Raw genomic sequence first — 22,200 nt, 5'->3', positions numbered from 1 at the left:
ATCGCAGAGGTCAGTGGTTCGAATCCCGTACAGGCCTGATTTGTTTCAGGTTTAATTTTCGCTATTGCATATATAGCGCTCTCTACTGCGAGCATCGTGCATCATACGTATCTAATACCGCAGCTCAAAATATATGAGCTTCATATATTCATTGTATCACATAAAGAATTATTAAATCCATAGATGCAGCTGGGGTGCGCTAGCCATTGCATTACACACAATCTGTTAGTTCAAGTAGCCAGGTACTAGAGGGTGTAAGGACTGAAAGGTCTTTCAGCTTTCTAGTTAAGTTTTAAATGAAGGGGAAATTTTCTAAAGGAACTGTGGTGCTGTGGCGGTGGGAGGTATTACGAGATAATTTTTTCCTATCAACTGCGTTGAAGTGTCCTGCATTTCGAGTGTTAGCCTATTGTTTCTCTAGGAAGAAGGGCTAATGTTTTCGTTTCACATTTGGCTGATAAATCAGAAAGTCTCCTTGATTTTACAGAGGGATACCTCAACTATCTTACCATCTTTGACAGTTCATCACCACAATTGATCCAGGTTCATAGTCAATCCCATCTACGCTACAAGGACAGCTTCTGGGAGAAATGCACTTCCCATCATGCAGTACTGTTCCATTTGGGCAAGAGCATCCTTCAAATTGTACAGGACAACGAGCAGGATTGGCTTCACACTGGTTTTCACATGTCCTTGGGCAACCTGCATCACAGGGCGTGTACTCAAAGCAGTGAGCGTCCTCACTAGGACATTGAATGGCTGAGTTTGGAAGAAAGGATAGTCATTGATGAAAAAAGTCCCACAAATATGCCTACATTTATAACGTAGTTCAAATTTGATTAATATTTGAACAACTGTTATAATACAGGGATTTGAGCCAACGTTAAGATCATAGAATGAAACAAGTAATACTCGCGATAGAAAAGGCGTTACAAATACAGAAATAACCGAGGAGGAAAGAGGAAGAGTATGAAAGGGAATTAAAGAGTGGCCCGGATTTTGAATGAAAATTTGGAAAATGTCAGGCTCAAGTTTTCAGGATACTACAATCGAGTCGATGATTTTTAAAGACTTAACGCCTAGGTTGGTTAATGTGGTCACAGAATCCTTCCACGAAGATTTTTCTTCTCAAGAATACCCTAATTTTTGACTTGGTAAAGTTTGTATTTTTTTTATACAAGATGAAAATTCAACTCATTTAATGTCCATGCAATACTTACGGCACAATTCTTGTGTTCTCCATTTGATTGGCACACCATGCTTGCAGCACTCATGGCCATAGGAGGCTATGGCTGTACACAAACATTCACAGTCACCACCGCTGTCACAAGCACAAGCATCGCGGTAGCATGCATCGTACCAGGAATCCGGGTTTACCTGAGAATCAAATATACAACAAAGTTTGGGGAAAGCTCAGTTTTTCGATGACACGTTGGATTAAAAGCGTCCAAACGTTTATGGAATTTTTTCTCCATGCAATCTTTCAATCAAGTAGTGTGACAGGAAATCTGTCATAAATTAATTCATGTGTAGCCTTCTGTAGCTCGCCACCTACGACTTACTTACGACCAGGGGGCGGGGGAGGGGGGAGAACTTCCTAGTGATTGGCTAATAATGAATGTACCGCTTGCTGGGGTCGCACTTTTACAGCTGGATTAACTATAATGGGGTTGCACCTTTTCGGGATTTTCGTGGGTAAGAAAATTGGGGGAGGTCGGATTTAACAATGGGATGATGTTGCCGTTTTAACAAAAGTGACAAAGATAGGGCCTTCATTTGGCCTACAGTGGGGAATAGGTTCTGAGAAGCCAGCGGCACATACCCAGCAAAAATGGACCCTAGTGGCCCCCCCCCCCCCCCGTCGAGCCATACAAAAAGTCATGATTTCGATGTTATTTTGAGAAAGGAACATTACCAGGAGTGGTTATATTTCTGCGAAATACAAGGGTAAATGTTTATTTAAGTGGATAAAAAGTTAAAATTGAGAGAATTTCCCATACCGGGAGTCGAACCCGGGCCGCCTGGGTGAAAACCAGGAATCCTAACCGCTAGACCATATGGGAATTCATATGACACTTGCAAATTTTTAAGATTCTAAACAAAATGTGAAAGATGCTCGTGAGCAAAATGTACGTTGTAAAACGAATTCAGGTTATGAAGGCTATAAAACAGTTTGAATTATCTATATGTTTATTTGTGAATACAAGATAAACTCGTTCAAAACCTTTGTAACTGATTATGTGCTACAATAAGTCTCAGTAACACTTACAACTTTATGACAGGGCTTGAACACATCTGATCTGATGACGCTGCACATCTTGTGAGCCCACGGTGCACGATGCTTATTTTTCACGCAGGGATCTTTGGGAATGCTTGCATTTGGGCATGACGTCTCGACCTTCCAGCTATCGCCGAAGTCAGTCGCCAAGGTCTCTGGTGACAATTGCGGCGTCATGAAATCGTCATTTCTGTCGTCATTAAAGTTGCCGCATAGGCCACAGGTTTGCCCTGACAAACAAAGTATGTGTCATGAACCTGTTGTCTCATAACGAAAAGAAAAAATTAAAAATTTCCTTAAGAAATTTCAACATGCAAACACCAAAGACACATCGATACAAGGTTTTTTCTGGACCTAACGTATGATATTCATAAATATTGACGGGAATGTACCCTATACTCGAATGTGTTTCGACCGGCCATTATGAATATGAGATCATATTCATTTCAGATGGAGGCGATTTACGGGTGAAACAACTCTTTCCATAGCCACGACCAAGCTTAAGCAAAAGGCGTTCAGAGTCAAAATGATCCCTCTCAAAAGGTTGACGTATTAGAAGTCACAACTCTTTCTCTCTTTAAGGTTATTGCAGTAAAATGCATAAGTTTGATTCTCTTGCTTTGGCAGACAACAACAAAATCTCTACTCACCTTTAAATTTGGGATCCAAGGTAATATACAGCCTTGTTCCTCTGTCCCACGTGACTGTCAAACCAAAGCCAGTCTCTAACATAGTGAAGAAGTGACGCTCTCTGATTTGAAACCTCTCAATGATGTTCAAGCCTCCAGCACCCGGCCGCGCTGATATCACAGGGTCTTTCTCTCTTTCAAGAGTGACTACCGTGTTGTTGAGCGTAATGATCACTTTCTTTGTGCAAATGACGCCACTGGACCCGCAAGGCACATTTTGGGCCTGTATCTGGAAGGTAACCGACGAGGTACCATCACAAGAGTCCTGAGCAAGGACATAATCACAAGCCCCATTGAAAGGGTACCTTCTGCCGTCGAAGGTGATATAATTCAGTTCGCCATACACGGAGCAGGTTCCAGGACAGTCGTGGCTTGTACACGACCATTGAGTACCCTTGCAAGAACTGGAATAAGACAAAGAACATCTGGCTCAGAACTCGGAGATACGTAAATTTACCTGGATAAACTACTTCCTTCTATGTTTAAGTGGTACAGAGGTCATTTTAAGTGGCTTTTAGATGCCAGGTTACAAAATAACAGTTTCTTCCACAGGACTATTTCTATGCAGGATTCCTGTCCAGACAGCAACAAGACAAGCAGTCACTCAGTTGTATCACGTTGTACAAACACTTCATCTTACACTTCGTCATCGTAATTCCCTGTCAAAAGCTAAAAACGTTAAAAAAAGTTGTGTGTTGGGATCAAGACTTGTTTTCGTTTCTAGTCGTCGTATTACCCGCAAATATTTGAGAATTTTTTTTTAACACATAGGCCGGTGATAAACTTGGAATTAGGCTCGAGCGCTTCTGATTAGAAGTCACTTCTAAACGGATTTCTTAGGACTAGCTGCAGATTTTTCTTCACAAGATCGTAAGACCATGTCTTGTTTGAAGCCCGATAGACCTCTTCAGCTTGTGTGTTTTGTTTACCCCTTTCAGGTCTCAAGGGAATTCTCTGCTTTATCTTTTGTAAATTGCGTACATATGTGCGCGACCAAAAGGGAACTTCAAACTTAAGGAAAAGTTCTCCAGAGTATCATAAAAGGTCGTTAAATGGATAAACAAAACAAACAAGTTTAAGAGATCTACTGTCTCCAGATCATTGAGCTACAGTACCCTCGGTCAAGTTTGTGGAAGACGTACACACTGTAAAATTATGTTCACAGTTCGGGGTAATTGTTCTTTCTTTGTGCTTATACGGGGTTGTCTTCACTTTTATGTTTCCAACGAGATGCGTGATGCTCCTCCTACATTAAGCCAGTGATCGTAGCATTTACGTTGTTTAGTGCTCCAATCATCCAATTTGTTTTAGCTTGGATAATGCAATGTAACTCACAGACAATTTAGATGTTGTAGATACTCAGTGTTACCCTTAGTACATACCAAGTTTTACAATCCACTTTAATCTGTTGTCCTGGCCTGTAACTATGACCGCCATAATGACAGAAGCATTGGGAGGAGTTGATACACCGCTGACCATGGAGCACTGTACCCTCAGGGCAGATACAACCTTCCTGGCTCTTAGTTTCCAAGCAGGGTAGATGAAAATTTTCACAAGTCTTTGCGCATTCCGCACCACGGTTTACCCACTTTTGCCCAGGGTGACAAGCTATGAAATGAAATTTACATTTACTCTGACTCGAAAGATAAAAGACCGTTTTAATGAACACCGCCGTACCACTGATAAACCTAACTCTAAATCTAAACCTACTACAGTCGCAGAACACCTCCTATCCTCTCTCAACCACTCTTCTTACGACATGGAGCTTATCGCCATCGAAAAAGTGTTTTCCAAGAGAGACTCGATCCGCAAGACCAGGGAAGCTTTTTTAATTTCAAAAGGCAATACTATTTATCCCGATGGCCTTAACGCTCGCGAAGAAATGTATAAGTGTTTTTCCTTCTGCTATTCTTACTTATAGTTATCTAATTTATTCAATTTACCCCACTTTACTTCTATTTTTATTTACTATTTCTATTTTTAATTATTATCTCATTGTCAATCAAATTAGTTTTACGTATTTCCGCTATTACATCATACAGCTCTCTAAGTACCACCTTAATTCTATGTCAATTCCCACTGCACCTGAAGAAGGCTGGTTTGGCCAGCCGAAATATACTGCTCCGTATTAAAACTTATTTACGTTGTATCGGTCTTGCCTCCATATTCACTTTCTAAAACAGAAACTGCGCTAAAAAAGGCACTTTTTATTAATCCCGCCAATTATCCTTTGAAAACATTTTTAACTTTTGAGAAAACTAAAAGTGGAATAAAACTGAGAGCTGCTGGTTTAAAGAATGTTGAAAATAAGTTTTTCAGATATGCGTGGATAATATTAAATTTTAAATGTTGGCACATTTTTTTTTTTTTTTTTTCATCCGTTCAATTTCTTTTAATGAAAGATAATGGGAGTGGTTATGTTTCAGCGAAATAAAATGGAACGTGTTTATTTGGGGTATAAAAAGATAAATAACGCTAGTTATTCCCATACCGGGAGTCGAACCCGGGCCGCCTGGGTGAAAACCAGGAATCCTAACCGCTAGACCATATGGGAATTTATATACAAATGAGAAATTCTTGAAGTCGTAAACAAAATATGAAAAATGGCCTGAGAAAAATGAGTGAAATGAAACTGGGTGGAATGAAACTGAGTGGAGTGAAACTGAGAGTTCTCGGTTTAACAAATATAGGCAATGAATTTTTGAACTATTAGCATGGATTCGAAGGTTATCGAGAATAATCTCAATTTGCAAACGTTGGGACACATTTTTTCATCCGTTCCATTCTTTTAATGAGAGATAACTGAACTGTTTATATTTCTGCGAAATAAAATCGAAAATGTTTATTTAACTGTGTAAAAAGATTAAAAGCGACAACTATTCCCATACCGGGAGTCGAACCCGGGCCACCTGGGTGAAAACCAGGAATCCTGACCGCTAGACCATATGGGAATACATATACAAATGGGAAATTCTTGAAGTCGTAAACAAAATATGAAAAATGGCCTGAGAAAAATGAGTGGAATGAAGCTCAGAGCTCTCGGTTTAACAAATGTAGGCAATGAATTTTCGAAATATTAGCGTTTATTCGAAGGTTATCGAGAATAATCACAATTTGTAAATGTTGGGACACATTTTTCATCCGTTCCATTCTTTTAATGAGAGATAACTGAACTGTTTATATTTCTGCGAAATACTGAAAAATGTTTCTTTAATTGTATAAAAAGATTAAAAGTGTAAATTATTCCTATACCCAAGTTTCTAATCGCTAGACCATATGAGAATTCATAATCAACTGGGAATTCTCAAGGAAGTAGACAAAATATGAAAAATGGCCTGAGTAAAATGAGTGAAATGAAACTGAGAGCTGTCGGTTTAACAAATGTAGGCAATTTATTTTCAAAATATTAGTGTAGATTCGAACGTAATCAAGAATAATCTCAATTTTTAATTATTGGGACACATTTTTTCATCCGCTCCATTCTTTTACTGGGGACTTTAAGCGAACCACGACGGCTACGGCAACGAGAACGTGGAAAAACAATAGATCTAATTGGCAGAACAATAGCCCAGCACGTGCGTTTTAAAACTTTGTACATTTCTTAGCCGTTCTTTCAAAATGACAACGTGAAATCACCAGAATTTGCGTGGTCTGCGAAGTGAAACAGCGGCGGCAAATTATTTTAATTTACATTTGGAACTCAACGCTACTTTTATGCGTTATGTTGAGTTTGAGGTCTGGCGCCCTATGAGACGGTAAACACATGCAGCCATTTTCGAAATTCTAACTAAAAGTAGAAACTCAGTTTTTGATCGACGTCTTCCGTGGCGTTGCCGTCCTAATTGCTTAAAGTCCCTAATGAGAGGTAACTGAAGTGTTTTTATTTCTGCGAAATAAAATGGAAAATGTTTATTTAACTGTATAAAAAGATTGAAAGCGACAATTATTCCCATACCGGGAGTCGAACCCGGGCCACCTGGGTGAAAACCAGGAATCCTAACCGCTAGACCATATGGGAATTCGTGTGGTGCAAGGTAATTCTTAATGTGGTAAACAACGTTTGGGAAATGCTCGTGATTAAAATATCCACTGCAGTTTCCAACGAACTCAGGTTATGAAGGCTGTAAACCAGTGTGATTGATTTGTGTTCATTTGTGAATACAATAAAAACTTGTTCAAAACCATATTCACATGTAACTCCAAAAACACAACGTTTCAAAAAACAAAATGTGAACAAGAAATTATTTTATATTCTGGAGCGAACTTTCGTTCGTTTGAGCCGTCCATCAAATCTTGCAAGATTATCCTTAAAAGCAGAAATTTACTGCGTTTTATGTGGTCGTTACTTTTTTGGACAGAAGAAGTCCACGATACAGAGGCGTGGCTAAGGGGATTCTCGATTTGCCGCAGACCCCACTCCCCCTTTCTAAGAGAAAGTCTCTTAATTCAACGACGTACAACACACCTGCGAAACGCACGAATTCGAAGAGGTGCTAGATACCCCATTAACAGGTCCTTTCCGCCACACGAACAAGGAGAGCAGCGGTGGCATCAGTTATTTCAATATATAGATTTAGCCAAGCCTAAAAGCGGAGCTCCCGAGTTCGTAATAGTAATGATAACATAAAAGATGTGAATTTGCCAAGACTCGCCTGAGTCACCCCTCCCTTAGGCACGTACGTACGCTCGGTCAGTCACGTGACAACCAAACGAAAAGAGGGTGACCATATTCCATCGGTAGGGGGCTCTGCCCCACGCGCACGGAGCGCGTGTGGGAGCCCCGCTATAAAAGGGGCGCGAATGCCTAAAAATCCTTGAAAGGTCCTTGCTACCTGTATGTCCCCTGTGATCTGACTTGTAAGGAAGAAAAACGATCTTACCTTTGCATGCTTTTTGTGTACAGTTAAATCGGCCATCCCTACAAATACTGGAAAAACAAAGTTGGTCATTAAGACTCTGAGAAGAACGAATAGATGATACAATAATAACTCAGAGTCATTTCATAAGCCTCTAAAGAGCTACAATGTTTGACTACTTAGGCGCTGCACTAGCCATCCAATATTTTTTTTAAATCATCACCAAGAGGAATAAGGCACAGAAAGTTTTCAAACCAAAAAAAGGACACAGAAATTGAAACGGGTAACGTAACAGAATGGAGTAAAGACCCGCATAACTATTCCGTCAGTGGAAGAATTTGCAATTGCCCACGTTTCGAGAAACAGGCACCGAGTCCCCAAACACCCGTCTGGATATGGTTTCCTTTTCTAAAGCGGACTGATAGTGAGCTTAGCGTAGGAGAAAACACCTTACCACTCTTTGCAGTTAGCGGAGCGTATCACAGTTCCAGGTTTATAAGATTGTCCATCGAGGGAACAACGACATTGCGAATGAGGAACACATCGGTCATCCTCTGTCAGCGCCATCCCCTTTGGACAGTTACATCCCTCAACACATTCTTCTTCGCAAGGAAGATCCATGGAGATTTCATGACACGTCCGCCGACACGAAGAACCGCAGACTTGGTGCACTTGGCCGGTGATGGGACAAACTGCATCTGAAAATGAAAGGCGCTTGAAATACACGTCTTTGAATGGCGAACGAATGAAGTACTTCGGGGCTGTCCTCAGCCATATTTTTGCATTCCTATATTACAGGTTTTTTGCTTGCCAATGAACGAGGAGAGAAATGCAGTCTTACAAAAACGATACACTGGTTCATATTGCCGCTGCTTTGTGGATGATGTGATGCATTGCAATTTACGCGATTAAAGAAATAATGTAGTTGAGATGAATGAGTCTTCAGAAAAGGCCTAGGTTCGAGCGTAAGCTGGCTCTCTTCGGCAATCAATGTCTCTCCCCAACAATTAGCCAAAGGACACCGGAAAAATGTCAGGGAGACCTGGCCAAATAGAGGGGTTAAGATGCACTGGACTTGTAACTGCAGTTCTCTTGTCGACTCATCCCTTGGAAAATGGGATAAGTTTCGATGTGGCAATTTTAAGATTAAGTCCCATCTGTAAAGTTAACTTATTGACGTGAACAGAAATTGTACCGGAAATTCTAAAACACCCATCATTAAAACAAAATAACAATTTAAAGTAAGTTTAATCATTTGCGTAGTAACTATACTTACCACCTTTCACTCCTTTTAGGAGGCAGTGAAGTACTAAAACAAGGATTGTATAAGTCTTTTTCACATTTAAACACTGGCCAGCGCTACAGTTGGTTTTGGCTCCCTAGATTTCCTCGAATCAGAGAGCAAAAGGGAAGAGTCTGCGTAATTCAAGCAAATACTTACTGCATTCTGGTATAGATTTAGAGTTGATCCAATCGATTACAACCCCATGTCTTGCACAGTCGTGGACGTAAGCAGCGATAGCAGTACAAAGGCACTGGGTTCCATGTTGACATCCACAGACGTCGTACATGCAGCTGGCGATGTACCCATCGGATGGGTTTACTGTGTGATGGCAACTGCTAAATGGCGATTGCAGTAGTCTGTTACACAGTCTTTCCGCGGCAGCCTTCCTCTGAATCTGCACTTCACACGGATGCTTAAATGGCTGCGTGTCATTGCAAGCTGGGCCCACCTTCCACGAGTTTCCGAAGGCTGTTACACTCGTCTCTACAACGTCCTCTTTGGTGGTGAAGTCGTCCTTTTGTTTGCTATTAAAATTTCCGCACAAACCACACGTCATGTCACGAAAACGAGGCTGAACTCTCACGTAAACACGCGAAATGCCATCCCACTTGACACTGACGCCAACAGGACTATAAACTGACGTCATTGATGATGATAATTGCTTGATAATGTAACCTACAAACACAGCATACTTACAGTTATTTCCATTTAATTTTAAGAGTTACCAAATTTGAAAAAAAAAAAGCTGGTATCGTCAAATATCAATTCCATTTTTTTACGTACTGCACCTCGATTTCAAAGTATCTTTTGATTTTGTCGTTGTTGTTGTTATTGTTTACCACTAATTCTTGCCTAAATTGTGTATCATCACTTCTCCAGTCGAGTTGTGCTGAGAGAGATATTGGATTAGTTTTATAGCTTTAAGTTTAATTATAAAACCCACCTAATATAGCAAGCAGTTAGAGATTTACACCTTATAAGCGTTGTTGCACCTCTGTCGTGCACGGTTGTTCTTCTACATAGTGTGAATGGTTCAAGAGAGTTTCACAAAGCTTTACTTAAAATAATCCTTTTCCATAGATCAGTTCTACTCACTCTCTGTTGCTATGGGGAAATTTGCTACTCTGTTCCCGTTAATTAGAACCGTCCCTCCTCCCCTGAGTATGATAGTTGTCCCATTGAGGTACACATAGACGTTCTTGGTGCAGGATACTGAACCATCGGAACCGCATTCCGCGTTGTCACCCAGAATAGTGAATGAATTATTGACACAATCCTTGGCCAAAATGTACTGGCATTTGCCCATGAAGGAAAACTCTTGCCCATCAAACGTTCTGTAGTGTGGGTCGCCACTCGCAGAGCAGACTCCTAAATAAACAATATTCGGGACTCTTTCAAAATTGATTTACCATTAAAATTTCTTTTGACTGTAAAAATCGAGGATTCTATTAAAAAAATATCCAGAACCCTTACATTTAAAAAAATTCAACGTGCAGGATTAATTGATTAATCTTACATGGGTCAACATTAGTCGAAGTCGGAACCCGAGCTCGTGCAACATGGTTTTAAGTCAGAAAGATTTACTCATGTTGATTCATTCCAAATTACATTTGAAATCACTGGATTACCTGGATTCATGTCATTATCTGAGTAGCTGCGCACCCACCCCTCCCCTAACCCAACAAATGTCAACTAACAACAAGTTAAGGTCAATGTTGGGTCAGGGGAGGGGTAGGGGCGCGTTTGCTCAGATCCTGACATTGGTCCCCTGTCACAATATCTAAATCACAGTAAATAACCCGGTTACTCCACTCTCGAAGCAACATTTAATATTAGAAACGCGAAACATTCTTACCTGGACACTGACGGTTTGTACACAACCATCGGCCATTGGCACATGTGCTTCATTAAAAAAAAAATATCAAATCAGTAACGTAGAAATAATTTTTTAATTTTCATACGATGTTCAAGAAATGTAGTCATTGAGCGATCCCACTTCTCGGATGGAAGGTCCTGTTGGAAGTTGGAATCATAAACAAAACTTTTCTCGACTGTTTCATAAATAGATGCAAAATTGTGGAAAGAAATATCTTTGCATCTTTAAAGGGTTTTTGGCAAAGGCTTTCTGAAGGAACTTACACCTGCCGAAATTCTTTATTTTCACCTAAAATGAAAGTGTCCCTTAAAATAGGAAACCTTTTAATTCAATTGCACATTTTTGGCAGGTCAGTGATTCGCACAGCAAACTTTTACTTGACAACTTCACGTTCTATGGTTATCTAAGGGGCTTCAGATACCATTTACTTACCAGTTGTTGCAATCGCGCTTAATGACAGAGTTTGGCGGGTGATGCTTCTTATTATGAACACAGGGGCATTGCTGTACAGTGACACATCGCTGACCATCATACACTGTCCCGTTACCACAGTGACAGACGTCAAGACATCGCTCAGGACAAATGTAATTTCTGTTTTTGATTTGACACGTTGGAGGGCAGGAGGAAGCACATTCGGTGAACTGCTGAGTTTTTGGACACGTAACAGCTAGGAAATAAAAAATTGATTTAATCTCCGCTCAGCCTATGTAGCAGGCACACGTGCGCACCACTGTATAGACAGATGGAGAGAGTGGTCAACTGATAACAAGTTAAGGTTTGGTTAGGGTAGAAGCGTAGTGGCTGAGACACTTACACTGATCCAAAATTTTACAGTCATTTTTCACAGACAGCGACGTGGCAAAGAAAGCGATTTCTAAATTTATTCTTCCTGCTAAATAAAATTTTCGACCGTATCAAAGGTGTTAGTTCAAGATTGAAAATCCTTTGTTTCCTTGCTAAGAGTTATGAGCTGTTCTTCTGCTGTCAGGTAAGGCCTTATCGTGAGCCTCATTAATTTTTCAGGTGACGGCTTTGTTAATTAAGTTATTTCCGAAGGAGAACTACAACGAAAAATCATCTTTAGAAGTTAAACTTCTTTTTTAATACTTCTAAAAAATTCAAAGGTTTTTGACCTTGCACAACAAAGCTTTCTGTCAACAGAAGATAACTTACGGCATAAATCAGTTGTTCTCCATTGTATAGCCACCTTATTCCGGGCACATGCTCTGGAGTACTGCGTGAAAGCTGAGCATGCGCAGTCAAACCGGTCAGTCAAATTGCACCTACAGAGTTCTTCCTCGCACATTTTGATGAACGGCGCAGGATCGAGAGCCCCGTGACATGGAAAGAACGTCGCATTCCGTAGGAAGGAACAGATGCCTCTGATCTGGAGACGAAAATTAAACAAAATGGTAAAGTGGAATTAGAGTGGATGTTTTGTGGATCCTCTTGGCGCTTGGATCAATTTTCCGATGCATTCCAAAAAAAAAATCCGGCAACAAATAGATTCTGCTGTTGCAGTGCATCTGTTCCGTAATAGATATCAGAAACACATGGAGCGCAGTCCAGTGTGTTACTGATCTTCTCATCATATATTGAACATTTTATGTTTGCAGTTGTTCAACTAATCAGGTAAGCGGGTCCGTGCTTGAATTTCCACCATACGCTTACCTTCGTCCTGTTACCTTGCGTAAGCATATTGCAAGGATTCCTGGTTTCTTCTTCCCGTACGTTGGGACACATGTGAAAAATATCAGTCATACGCCAACTATTTCCAAATTTGGCGATAGATGAAACCTGCTGACGTCTATACGTCATGATGTCATCATCTGGTAAGCCATTGTAGTTGCCGCATAACCCACAAGTCTTATTTTTGTGATTGGCTGAGACGTGGACGTATACTGCATCAATACCATCCCATAATACTGTCATTCCATTGTAACCGTATGTAATGACATAGTTGGACACTTTTTCGATGACAACACTGTTCACGACGTGGGGAAGGGAAACACTCTTGTTCGCCACTGTAACTTGGTCACGTTCTCCTAGAGAAATCTGACAGAAATTTTCAATTATTGGTCTGTTGAGTTTATTTTCTTAACTGACCATTTTATGTATGGAGGAGATTGCTAGATTAAGAATTTTCGCCGAGCGACGCTGATAATTCAAGTGTGAGAGAAAAAGACGTTTCTGGTGTTCCCAGGTGTTTTGACCGCGTCATTCATCCCAAATTGGCCATTATTATGAAATAATGTTTCCTTTTTGTACATACTTCGCCTGCTCGATTCAAATTTTGTGATAAAATTCCTCATAAATTCGTGAAATTTCTATGCCTATGTTACTGCAAAAAAAAAAAGAAGTCTTCCTTATTTTCCACAGGTCGTGCCTAATTTTATAAGCGTTTCCAGGGTTTGATCTTTTCTATATCAAACATGATCATCATTCAAGGTTATTATTTGAGGCAGAATACTCAAAAACTCTATGTCCTGCATCAATTTCGTATCATAAGTCTGCAAAATCCTTGGTCATTCGTAAAAAAACACAGCAGTCAAACGTCTGCGCACATGCGAACGTAGGTTATGACTAGGTGGCATAAGCCTGCAACTCACAGTGTATTTAAAGCGAACCCTTACTTGAATCGAATAAGCTTTATGCTCGAAAAGTCTCGAATTTTGATGATGATCGTTGAATTCCATACTGTCGCAGCTAAGGCTGAATTACAGTATGGGTCATTATTACACGACTCGGGTAGTCAGAGGGCCAATAACTAAAATCAACCAATCAAAAGGCTCTATTGCCGGTCAATATTCTCTAAGTATTGGACCGGGCACTGTCCCGAATGGTCCCGAATGATACCGCACTTGTGTCCTTTTGAACTTCAGCCGTATAATAAATCTCTTATTAATCAAGCTTGCTCGGGACCGTATTGAAAGAATATCGGCCCTCGGTCTTTTTTGTACGGACCGAGCTGCGCTCGGTCCGTACTGTCAAGACCTCGGGCCGATATTCTCCCAGTACGCCCTCGCGCTTGGTTAATAAGATATATGTATTACGTAGGTACTACATTAAATATACATCACAAAATTATTACAGCACAAAATTATTAAGTCTGTCTGTGGCCCCTCTAAACCGATCTACTCGAACATTACCGGCTCGCAAAGAATGACCATGATGCACCTCTGTGGTGCGAGAAAGGATGTAACTTCTAGGTTCAGCCCACCTCGCCCCAGGCATGAACCTGGAACACAGTTCAGCTCTGCGAACCACGAGGGGTTGCAGCCGAGCCTCACTAAGGCCAGTCCATAGTCAAGACGGGAGAAGATTATCCTAAGTGCTTTCCGTTGTACTGACTCGACGAGCTCATTAAGGTACTCTTCCTTTTGTTTCCTTTGACAGGTTTCTAGGAACGTTTCAATTTTTTTTCGCTTACTTTGCGAGACAATGGTTGCTTCTTGTGTTTTCCCGAGAAATTTTGAGCGGGAAATTGGCGCGCGGGCGCCCAAAATTGATCCCCTCGCACATGCCCTATGTTTAACCGCTGGGTTGTGGTACAAGCTCTGATCAACCGCTGTCCGCCAACCGCTTGTTGGTGGATTATTTTACAAATATCCTCCGAAGAAATTGTTCTGTATTAGAGTTCGATGTATACTTCTATAGAGCAACGCGTGCACAGACCAAGTGCTCTAAACAACTGCTTTATTAGAATACTAATGAACTAAATATACAATGATAAATACATAAATAATCACGTGACTGCGGTTAAGGTGTGTTAACCAATGGAATACAGATAACTAAGGTATCTATCCAATAGGAATAACACTACAGAAATTCACCTTGATGTCCAGTCCTCCTAGGTACAAATTGACCGAGCGGCGGCAGTTTGTGAGATTCTTACACAAAGGATCGGTAAAAACGTGAACAGAGAACAGATCGTCCTCACAATCATGAATCAGTTTGTACGTACAGCGACCCGGAAAGTAAATGAAGCGGCCGTCGAAAGTTTTGATATGGGACCGCCACGAGAAGCAAAGGTCTGGCTCATTCGTCGCACCGGGGAGAACTGATAGGAAAAAAAGGAAAAATGTTAGTAAAAGTTCAACGTTTGACAACGTTGAAAAATAACTCCAGAAACATTTGAAAAGATAAACATCATTACTATATATTGAACCCTCTTTAACTATAATCTGAAGTCTTTTTTCGTTGAAATGAAACATTTCTGTATTCTAAATCAGGGTTACTCATACACACATTTTATGTTTATTTAGATGTTGCCTAATAATATTTGGACAATCGCTCTCTCAAAGTTGTCAATGTATTTTTTTTTTCGAGCATTCTCGATGACTTTATCCCTTAGGATTTTTTTTTCTTTCCACAAAACTTTAAACAATTTTACGTCTTAAAAACGTAGATGTCAAACCGTTTTACAATTTCTGAAAAAGTTTTTGTTTTCCTTTTGCTTTCACGAAAGCTTTTACATACCGTCACCTTTGTGATCACGTTGTAAAAACTTAGAGAACGTTACCCAACCTCCCGTGTGACCGAGCCTAGTCTCCTTTTATTTTACGCATAATTTTGAATCATGGAATCGCTCCTTATGCCTCCCCCCTGGGGCATGAATACTTACTAGCATCAGACAGGATAGTCTTCCATTTGACGTCTATGACGTCTGGAATAGAAATAAATAAAAAAATCAACTAAAAATCATTATATTTTAGCTCTCAAAGTGAAGCAGCAATTATTATCAATGATTTGCTGATATGGATAAAAATGAAAAAGTGTTTTTACAACAGCGAATTTCGGCTTTATAGAGCATCGCATCAGCATCGATCTGAGGGATAGGGGGTAATCAGATCCTTTAATACACTCATTTTTCTTTATGCCTTTGTGTCATCTTGTACAAATTTAAAATGTTTTACTCGAGAAACTTTTGAATGAATGTGACAGCGCACATATAGCAGGATAAACCTGTAATTAATATACACGGAAACATTACACGCGTCTGATTGGCTGAAAACGAGTGCATTTTCATGTACATAAGTGCAAAGTTGTAACACAAATACCGCGCTGTTAAAATTTCGTCTGTCTTTGCTTTTTATGTAAATTATTAATAATTATTATTAATGCTTCATTCTTGGTAAAATTCCTATCCTCAATCTTTTCTGACGGACATGCCTGTGCTTATTTTATATGGTCTCATAACAAAATGAAACCAACTGATTGATCACGAACGACTCTTAGTTCGCAAGCCAGCAGATAAGCTATGGAGAACTTGAACTACAGAGGAATCCCGATTTCTCGAATATCCAGGGGAAACGCAAATTGGTTCGAGAATTCGGGAGTTCGAGAAATCGGAGGTGAAATTACAAGTGAAGCAAATCCAAGGGAAACAAGGTTTGGTTCGAGATATCGGGAGGTTCGAGAAACCGAGTGTTCGAGAAAGCGGGATTCCACTGTAAATGCGAGATTTAGGACTCTCAGTAGGCTCTACTTACGCTTCAAAACACTGATTGTGCTACTACTCAAGTGACATTTGAACTCTCGACCGGTTATCTACAATCAACGGCTGGGCATGGGATACACCGAAACAAAAATCATAGTTGATAACGATTGCATGACTGCGACGAACCACTACAACCTTGTTCCCACGGCCTTTTCTCTTACTTGGGGATGGGGTGATAAAAGGCCCCACCCTAAGTAAGGGAAAAGGCATGAGATTGGAGCTACCTATTTATTTGTAAATACATACCTTGGTCACATTGTACATTTGCTGGCCAGTCACACTGATTTATAGTGTAGTTGTACCTGAGGCCAGTCGGACAGTCTTTGTGATTTATTAAGCCATCAGAACATGATATGTATCCGTGGCAATTGTTAGGATCTTTATAATCACCATCAGGCAAACCAGAACAGAACGATACTCCTGGAAATCCAATTCGAAATTAGAAAACCAATCAAGCTAAAATCAGTCAATGTTTTGATAGGAACCCACGATCGTGACGAATATTTGACACCATTATTCATTATTTCTTAATATTCATGACATGTATCTCCACAAAAGACGTGTTCGTTCTTGTTTATGATAGCAGTATGCAAAACATACCAGGACGTCCCTCAGAAAACTGGTAAATGGTCAAGATAGCCAAAAATCCTCTCTAGATGATCTAGTAGATTTCGTAAAGCTTTTGATCGCGAAATCGATTCTATGAGCCACACCTCTGAATTCCTCCTTTTTTTGTTTTTGTCTTCTTTTTATAGCAATCATGCAAAAACTTTTCATTCAATCTTACCTAATTGACACTGAGAGCCTGTAAAACCAGGAGCGCATGCGCACTTTTCAGGTGCGATGCAAGTGCCGTGGTTAGCACATCCATTAATACACAGAGCTGACGAGAAAATGAGAATGGAGTGAGACTTCGTTAGTTTGTTCCTCCATTAGAAGAAATCATTCGAGAAAGAAGGAGTCAAACTTGAAATTCTATTTTTGAACGTTCTTTTCTTATAAACCTATCTATACGTATGATGCACGATCCTTCGCAGTAGATAGCGCTATTTATGCAATAGCGAAAATCAGACCTGAAAAAAATCAGGCCTGTACGGGATTCGAACCACTGACCTCTGCGATACTAGTGCAGCGCTCTACCAATCGAGCTAACAAGCCAACTGGGAGCAGGCCGTTAAGTTGATTCGTAATAAACCCATGATGATAAATCAGATATATGAACTTCATATATTCATTGTAACCAAACCTATCTATATTGACAATTATAATCATTCGTTCAAGGAGTTTCAGGGGTTGAATCTCAATTTGAACCGCCGGGGAGGTAGGTTGGGAGGTAACTGACATAAAAGTCACAATAAAGAATTTAGTTTTTTTTTTTCTTGGGCTGTTTTAGGGAGTGATGGAAGATCTTTGCCCATTTATTAAGTGCGTGTTAACACAAACCTGTTTCACAGCTGTCTCCATTCCAACCAGGTGTGCAAGAACAATTTCCAGCCAAACATGTTCCGCCGTTGCTACATGTTGGATCACAGAAATCTAAAGCGAGAAGGAAGCGAGAGGGAAACTAGTCTGTCATTTATGGACAAGTAGCTACTTATGTCAATTCTCTCTTTAAATATAGCTTAGTATGCTGCATGATATTGTTTAAGATTTTAAATTGACTCATAAAAAATAATCAATTGATTGAACTGACCTGTTTTGCATGTAGGCCCTGAGTAACCAGGCCGACAGTTGCACGTGTCGGGTGCCAAGCAGATACCACCATTTTCACACGGGCTCGAGCACAGTGCTACAAGGTCAATATAAGTTATCCATGAAACGTAAGTAAAAAAAAAAGAAACCAGAGGAGTGATAGGCGTCTAAGGCCTTGTCTGCGAACAGGTTCCCGGCCTGGAGGAGCACAACGGTCTCCACGTCTGATTGAACGGGGAGCCTGTTCGCCAGTTATCTAAGACCAAAAACTAGAGAACAACATTGCAATAGAAAAATGAACGTTGGCTTAAATTCAAAGAAACAAAAAGACTTTGCATAACAAATCCAATAGCAGGTTACGAGAAATTTTCAGTGAAAAATTCAGCGTTGTAAATAGGAAAAAATTGTAAAAAGAAATAAGAAAACAAACCGCTACTTCTTACCTTTGCTGCATCTCGGCCCAGTCCACCCGCTTAAACACGCGCATTGGTTGGGTTTTGAGCAGAAACCACCGTTCAAACAGGTTGGAACACAAACAGCTAAAACAGTGAGTTGATTAACTTTTCATCTATATCTGTCTGTTAGTTAAATCTTAACACGAAGATTTATGCTTCGTCCACAATTATATGGTCGAAAAGCGAAATGCCTTAGCTTATAAAGAATCATTCCACAGCACAGGAATTAACCACTTAAAGACATAAGGTTTTTCTGAAACTCAGTTCTCGTCCGCCAATCATGTCTCCACCCGATTCCAATGTTTAAAAAACAGTTTGCGGAGGATTTTCGTTTTTTGATGAAAAATCGTACTTTATCAAAAAGTAGACCAGGTACAACAAAGGGAAAAACTCTTTACTCCGATAAGAATGGACGGGGCTCCATTCCGCCACTTACCTTGTTCACAAGCCTCTCCGGTGTAACCAGACGGGCAGAAACAAAAACCGTCTGAACACAGGCCGTTATTGAGACAAGACGGTGAACAGGTCCCTATGGGAGGAAAAAAAAGACCCTGTTCAAGTAAAAAATAAGTGACCCTCATAGAACCCAAAAGTTGAAAAAGTCGGATCAGTCTCCGTATCTGAACTACTGTCCAGCTACCCCTCCCCTAACCATACAACAGTCAACCGTTGATAACAGGTTAGGGTTAATGTTGGGTTAGGGGAGGGGTAAGTGGGGAATTGTTCAGATATTGATTTTGATCCAATAAGTCTTGTCACAAGAGCTGTAGTCGTCATCATGACATCCAAGAAAATAAACTACACAATAAAATTGACCGATGAACCTTCTTTTTTTCTGGTCCCAGGGCAGCATTAGGAGATAAATGCACCTTTTTAATAAATAGTGCTTCATGCAAGGTACTTACTAGTACATTTGGTGGCATTCACCCCATCAGCTACCATACCGTCAGGACAAGCCAAACACGATATTTGACCACTCTGTGGTTGATAAGTATTTTCATCACAGCCTATACACCGCCCAGCATGTAGGTCATGATACGAACCAGCGGCACAGGGAACTATAGAGATAAGTAAGAATATGAGAGATAAAGCTTCAAAAAGAACAAAACAAAACAAAAACAAAAACCAAAAACACTGGTAGCTATCCTGCAAGAAGCTGCACCCGACACCTCCCTTCCCACTCGGACCCCCAAACCAAGAGGTTCCTCTCGGATTGTGGGTAACCTAAGCATGAGATGTAGCAATCGTCGAGAAGGAAACCGATATGCCACTTAGACTCTCGAAAGAATCAAGCATTTTAAAGGCTGGAATGTTGGGTTTTTTGAAAATGTTGGCGTGACCTGTCAACGCGTGACGTGTAAAGCCAAAGTCGAACTATTGAGAAGATAGCTCTATAGATTAAACCAACTTAATCGCTCACCACAAATGCCACTGCTCTCTACAAGTCCTTCATCGCAACAGAGCCCACGCGTGTTATAGGTCACAAAAACTGCTATAGCTGGGTGACCATTGAACTTTGGTGCAATGCGCTCAGGTATAGCTTTCAAATCCATGAAAATCCCAGAGTCTTTAACACAGTCTATGTCGATGCTTGAAAGAGAAGTGGATGAAGGAAGCTTAGATTGGAGATAGAAAACTGCAATGATGGATGTCACATTGATTCGGTTCCTGATATGAACGTCACGCAATCTCGCCGTCACGTCTGGACACGTGTGGAGCTCAGCTCTCGCTTCGCCGGCCACCTGTCTCATCTCGGCGATGGCCTGGTTTCGAGTGATGGTGACGTTATCGTATTCGATGGTTACATTGACTTCCAAGCACTTGATCTCTTTAAGGGTGTAAGCTTTCAAGGAAGAAAAAATAACTCATTAACAGAAGCCTCAGATTCATCCGTAAAGGCACAATCAGGCATTATCAAGGTCAATATTGATGATGTGAGTTTGGAGAATTTTTCCTTTAAAATACATCGGATCAATGTGAATATCTGGGCCCGGTTGTTCAAAAAGCGGATGACGCTATCCAATGGACAAATCACAATCCGGCGGATAAATCATTTTCCGGCAGATAAATGTTACCAAAACGTACTGTGCTATCCACCGGATAGAGATTTTATCCTGTAGATAGCGTTATCCACCCTTTGAATAACTGGGGCTAGATCAACTATGCACCCCCCTCCCATCACCCAGCATTGACTCAACTATGCACCCACCCCTCCCAGCCCCCCAGCATTGACCCAACTATGCACCCACCCCTCCCATCACCCAGCATTGACCCAACTATGCACCCACCCCTCCCATCACCCAGCATTGACCCAACTATGCACCCACCCCTTCCATCCCCCAGCACTAACCCAACTATGCACCCACCCTCCCATTCCCCAGCATTGACCCAGCTTATGATCCCTTGACTGTGGTTGAGTTAGGGGAGGGGTGGGTGTGCAGTTGCTTAGATACCGGCATTAATCCAATACACCAGATCACGAACTGTTTGGGGGAACTATTTTTTAACCAATACCAAAACATCCGACTACTTATCTCATTATGACCTTACAAAATCAATGCATCAAGGTTAATCACTTGGATTATTAACAAAGTTCCCTCCCAACTTACTGAATGACTCTAGATCCGTAAACTGCCTCTTTTGACTCAACGAGTCAACTCCTACAAAATACAATTGAGCGTTAGTCCATCTAGATAACCCTTTTACTCCAAGAATTAAGTGATGAACATGTTAATTCTCCCTAATACAAATACATTATATCCTGCAAGCAAGTAAGAGAATTTCAAATTAATCATGTAGGAGTTGCTATCCTGATCGAACACCAAATTCTCGTAACAAACTCACAAGAAAATGTCAAGCAGCTAGAGGGGAGAATCAACAATTGGATCTTGGTAGTTATGTGATTAAGTCCTAAAGCATTTTCAGCTCAACGACTGAGAGTATTTATACGAACAAACAAGTTTCCTACATGACGTTGCAAAGAGGCTCTTCTTCAGAATTCCTTCCGATCAACAACTGAGGGAAGAGAAAACAGTTGATTATTAGAAGCAAAAACATACGTTGATTGCAGTTAATGCCTTTCCATCCATCACAACATCTCTGTACTTTCTGAAGAACTGTTTTGGTCAGGTCATGGACTGTTGGCTCAAACACGACTCTATAGAAAGAAACGAAAAATACTCCTGAAACAGTCCCACAACAGCAATCAAACATCGGGAATGCCGGCGTTAGGGGACTGGAAATTGCTCGCATTGATCCTGTGCATAAAAGAAATTGTATTCGTTCTAAGTTCGTAATTCTTGGACAATGTCAGCGATGGGGACGCAAAAAGCGGCAGAAGGTAGTCAAAACAAAGAATACAGAGACGGCTCTTGTGAGTTTATTGTGCTACAAACACCACTAGCTTTCTTTCCTGGCTCTTGAAGTAAACAAGTTATTCTTCATTCTTTTAATAAGGCGAAATCTTTTTTTTTTTCAATATCTTAAATCCTCTATTGACCGTATAACAAATATATGTTGGCCTCCCACACGCCAATTTCCGGTTTCGCAAATTAAGGGAACAAAATTAA

The 22,200-nt window shown here is 40.6% G+C and overlaps 1 protein-coding gene and 4 non-coding genes across 5 annotated transcripts in view; all 5 read right to left on the bottom strand.

The window, feature by feature from the left end:
• LOC111325965 (uncharacterized) overlaps positions 1–22,200 on the bottom strand; it is a 39,760-nt gene that overhangs the window by 14,108 nt on the left and 3,452 nt on the right. Inside the window, exons 3-27 of the mRNA XM_088740887.1 lie at positions 21,691–21,788; positions 21,241–21,291; positions 20,052–20,474; positions 19,537–19,689; positions 19,068–19,160; positions 18,620–18,715; positions 18,178–18,273; positions 17,928–18,020; positions 17,272–17,367; positions 16,731–16,904; positions 15,609–15,650; positions 14,818–15,044; positions 12,656–13,039; positions 12,158–12,371; positions 11,417–11,651; positions 10,964–11,010; positions 10,204–10,476; positions 9,265–9,783; positions 8,278–8,521; positions 7,848–7,894; positions 4,350–4,575; positions 2,929–3,371; positions 2,270–2,508; positions 1,221–1,377; positions 510–759 (exon numbers count right to left, since the gene is read on the bottom strand). Of these exons, the coding sequence (XP_088597013.1) occupies positions 510–759; positions 1,221–1,377; positions 2,270–2,508; positions 2,929–3,371; positions 4,350–4,575; positions 7,848–7,894; positions 8,278–8,521; positions 9,265–9,783; positions 10,204–10,476; positions 10,964–11,010; positions 11,417–11,651; positions 12,158–12,371; positions 12,656–13,039; positions 14,818–15,044; positions 15,609–15,650; positions 16,731–16,904; positions 17,272–17,367; positions 17,928–18,020; positions 18,178–18,273; positions 18,620–18,715; positions 19,068–19,160; positions 19,537–19,689; positions 20,052–20,474; positions 21,241–21,291; positions 21,691–21,788 (4,920 nt within the window). The remainder of the gene's footprint in view (positions 1–509; positions 760–1,220; positions 1,378–2,269; positions 2,509–2,928; positions 3,372–4,349; positions 4,576–7,847; positions 7,895–8,277; positions 8,522–9,264; positions 9,784–10,203; positions 10,477–10,963; positions 11,011–11,416; positions 11,652–12,157; positions 12,372–12,655; positions 13,040–14,817; positions 15,045–15,608; positions 15,651–16,730; positions 16,905–17,271; positions 17,368–17,927; positions 18,021–18,177; positions 18,274–18,619; positions 18,716–19,067; positions 19,161–19,536; positions 19,690–20,051; positions 20,475–21,240; positions 21,292–21,690; positions 21,789–22,200) is intronic.
• On the bottom strand, positions 1,992–2,063 carry Trnae-uuc (transfer RNA glutamic acid (anticodon UUC)). The gene has a single exon. It is a non-coding gene; the product is annotated as a tRNA-Glu (tRNA).
• On the bottom strand, positions 5,450–5,521 carry Trnae-uuc (transfer RNA glutamic acid (anticodon UUC)). The gene has a single exon. It is a non-coding gene; the product is annotated as a tRNA-Glu (tRNA).
• On the bottom strand, positions 5,847–5,918 carry Trnae-uuc (transfer RNA glutamic acid (anticodon UUC)). Its single transcript has one exon. It is a non-coding gene; the product is annotated as a tRNA-Glu (tRNA).
• Trnae-uuc (transfer RNA glutamic acid (anticodon UUC)) lies at positions 6,914–6,985 on the bottom strand. The gene has a single exon. It is a non-coding gene; the product is annotated as a tRNA-Glu (tRNA).

Source organism: Stylophora pistillata, chromosome 12, assembly GCF_964205215.1.
Source record: "Stylophora pistillata chromosome 12, jaStyPist1.2, whole genome shotgun sequence".
In the NCBI taxonomy this organism is placed as follows: domain Eukaryota; kingdom Metazoa; phylum Cnidaria; class Anthozoa; order Scleractinia; family Pocilloporidae; genus Stylophora; species Stylophora pistillata.
This window is presented reverse-complemented; position numbering and strand designations above follow the sequence as displayed.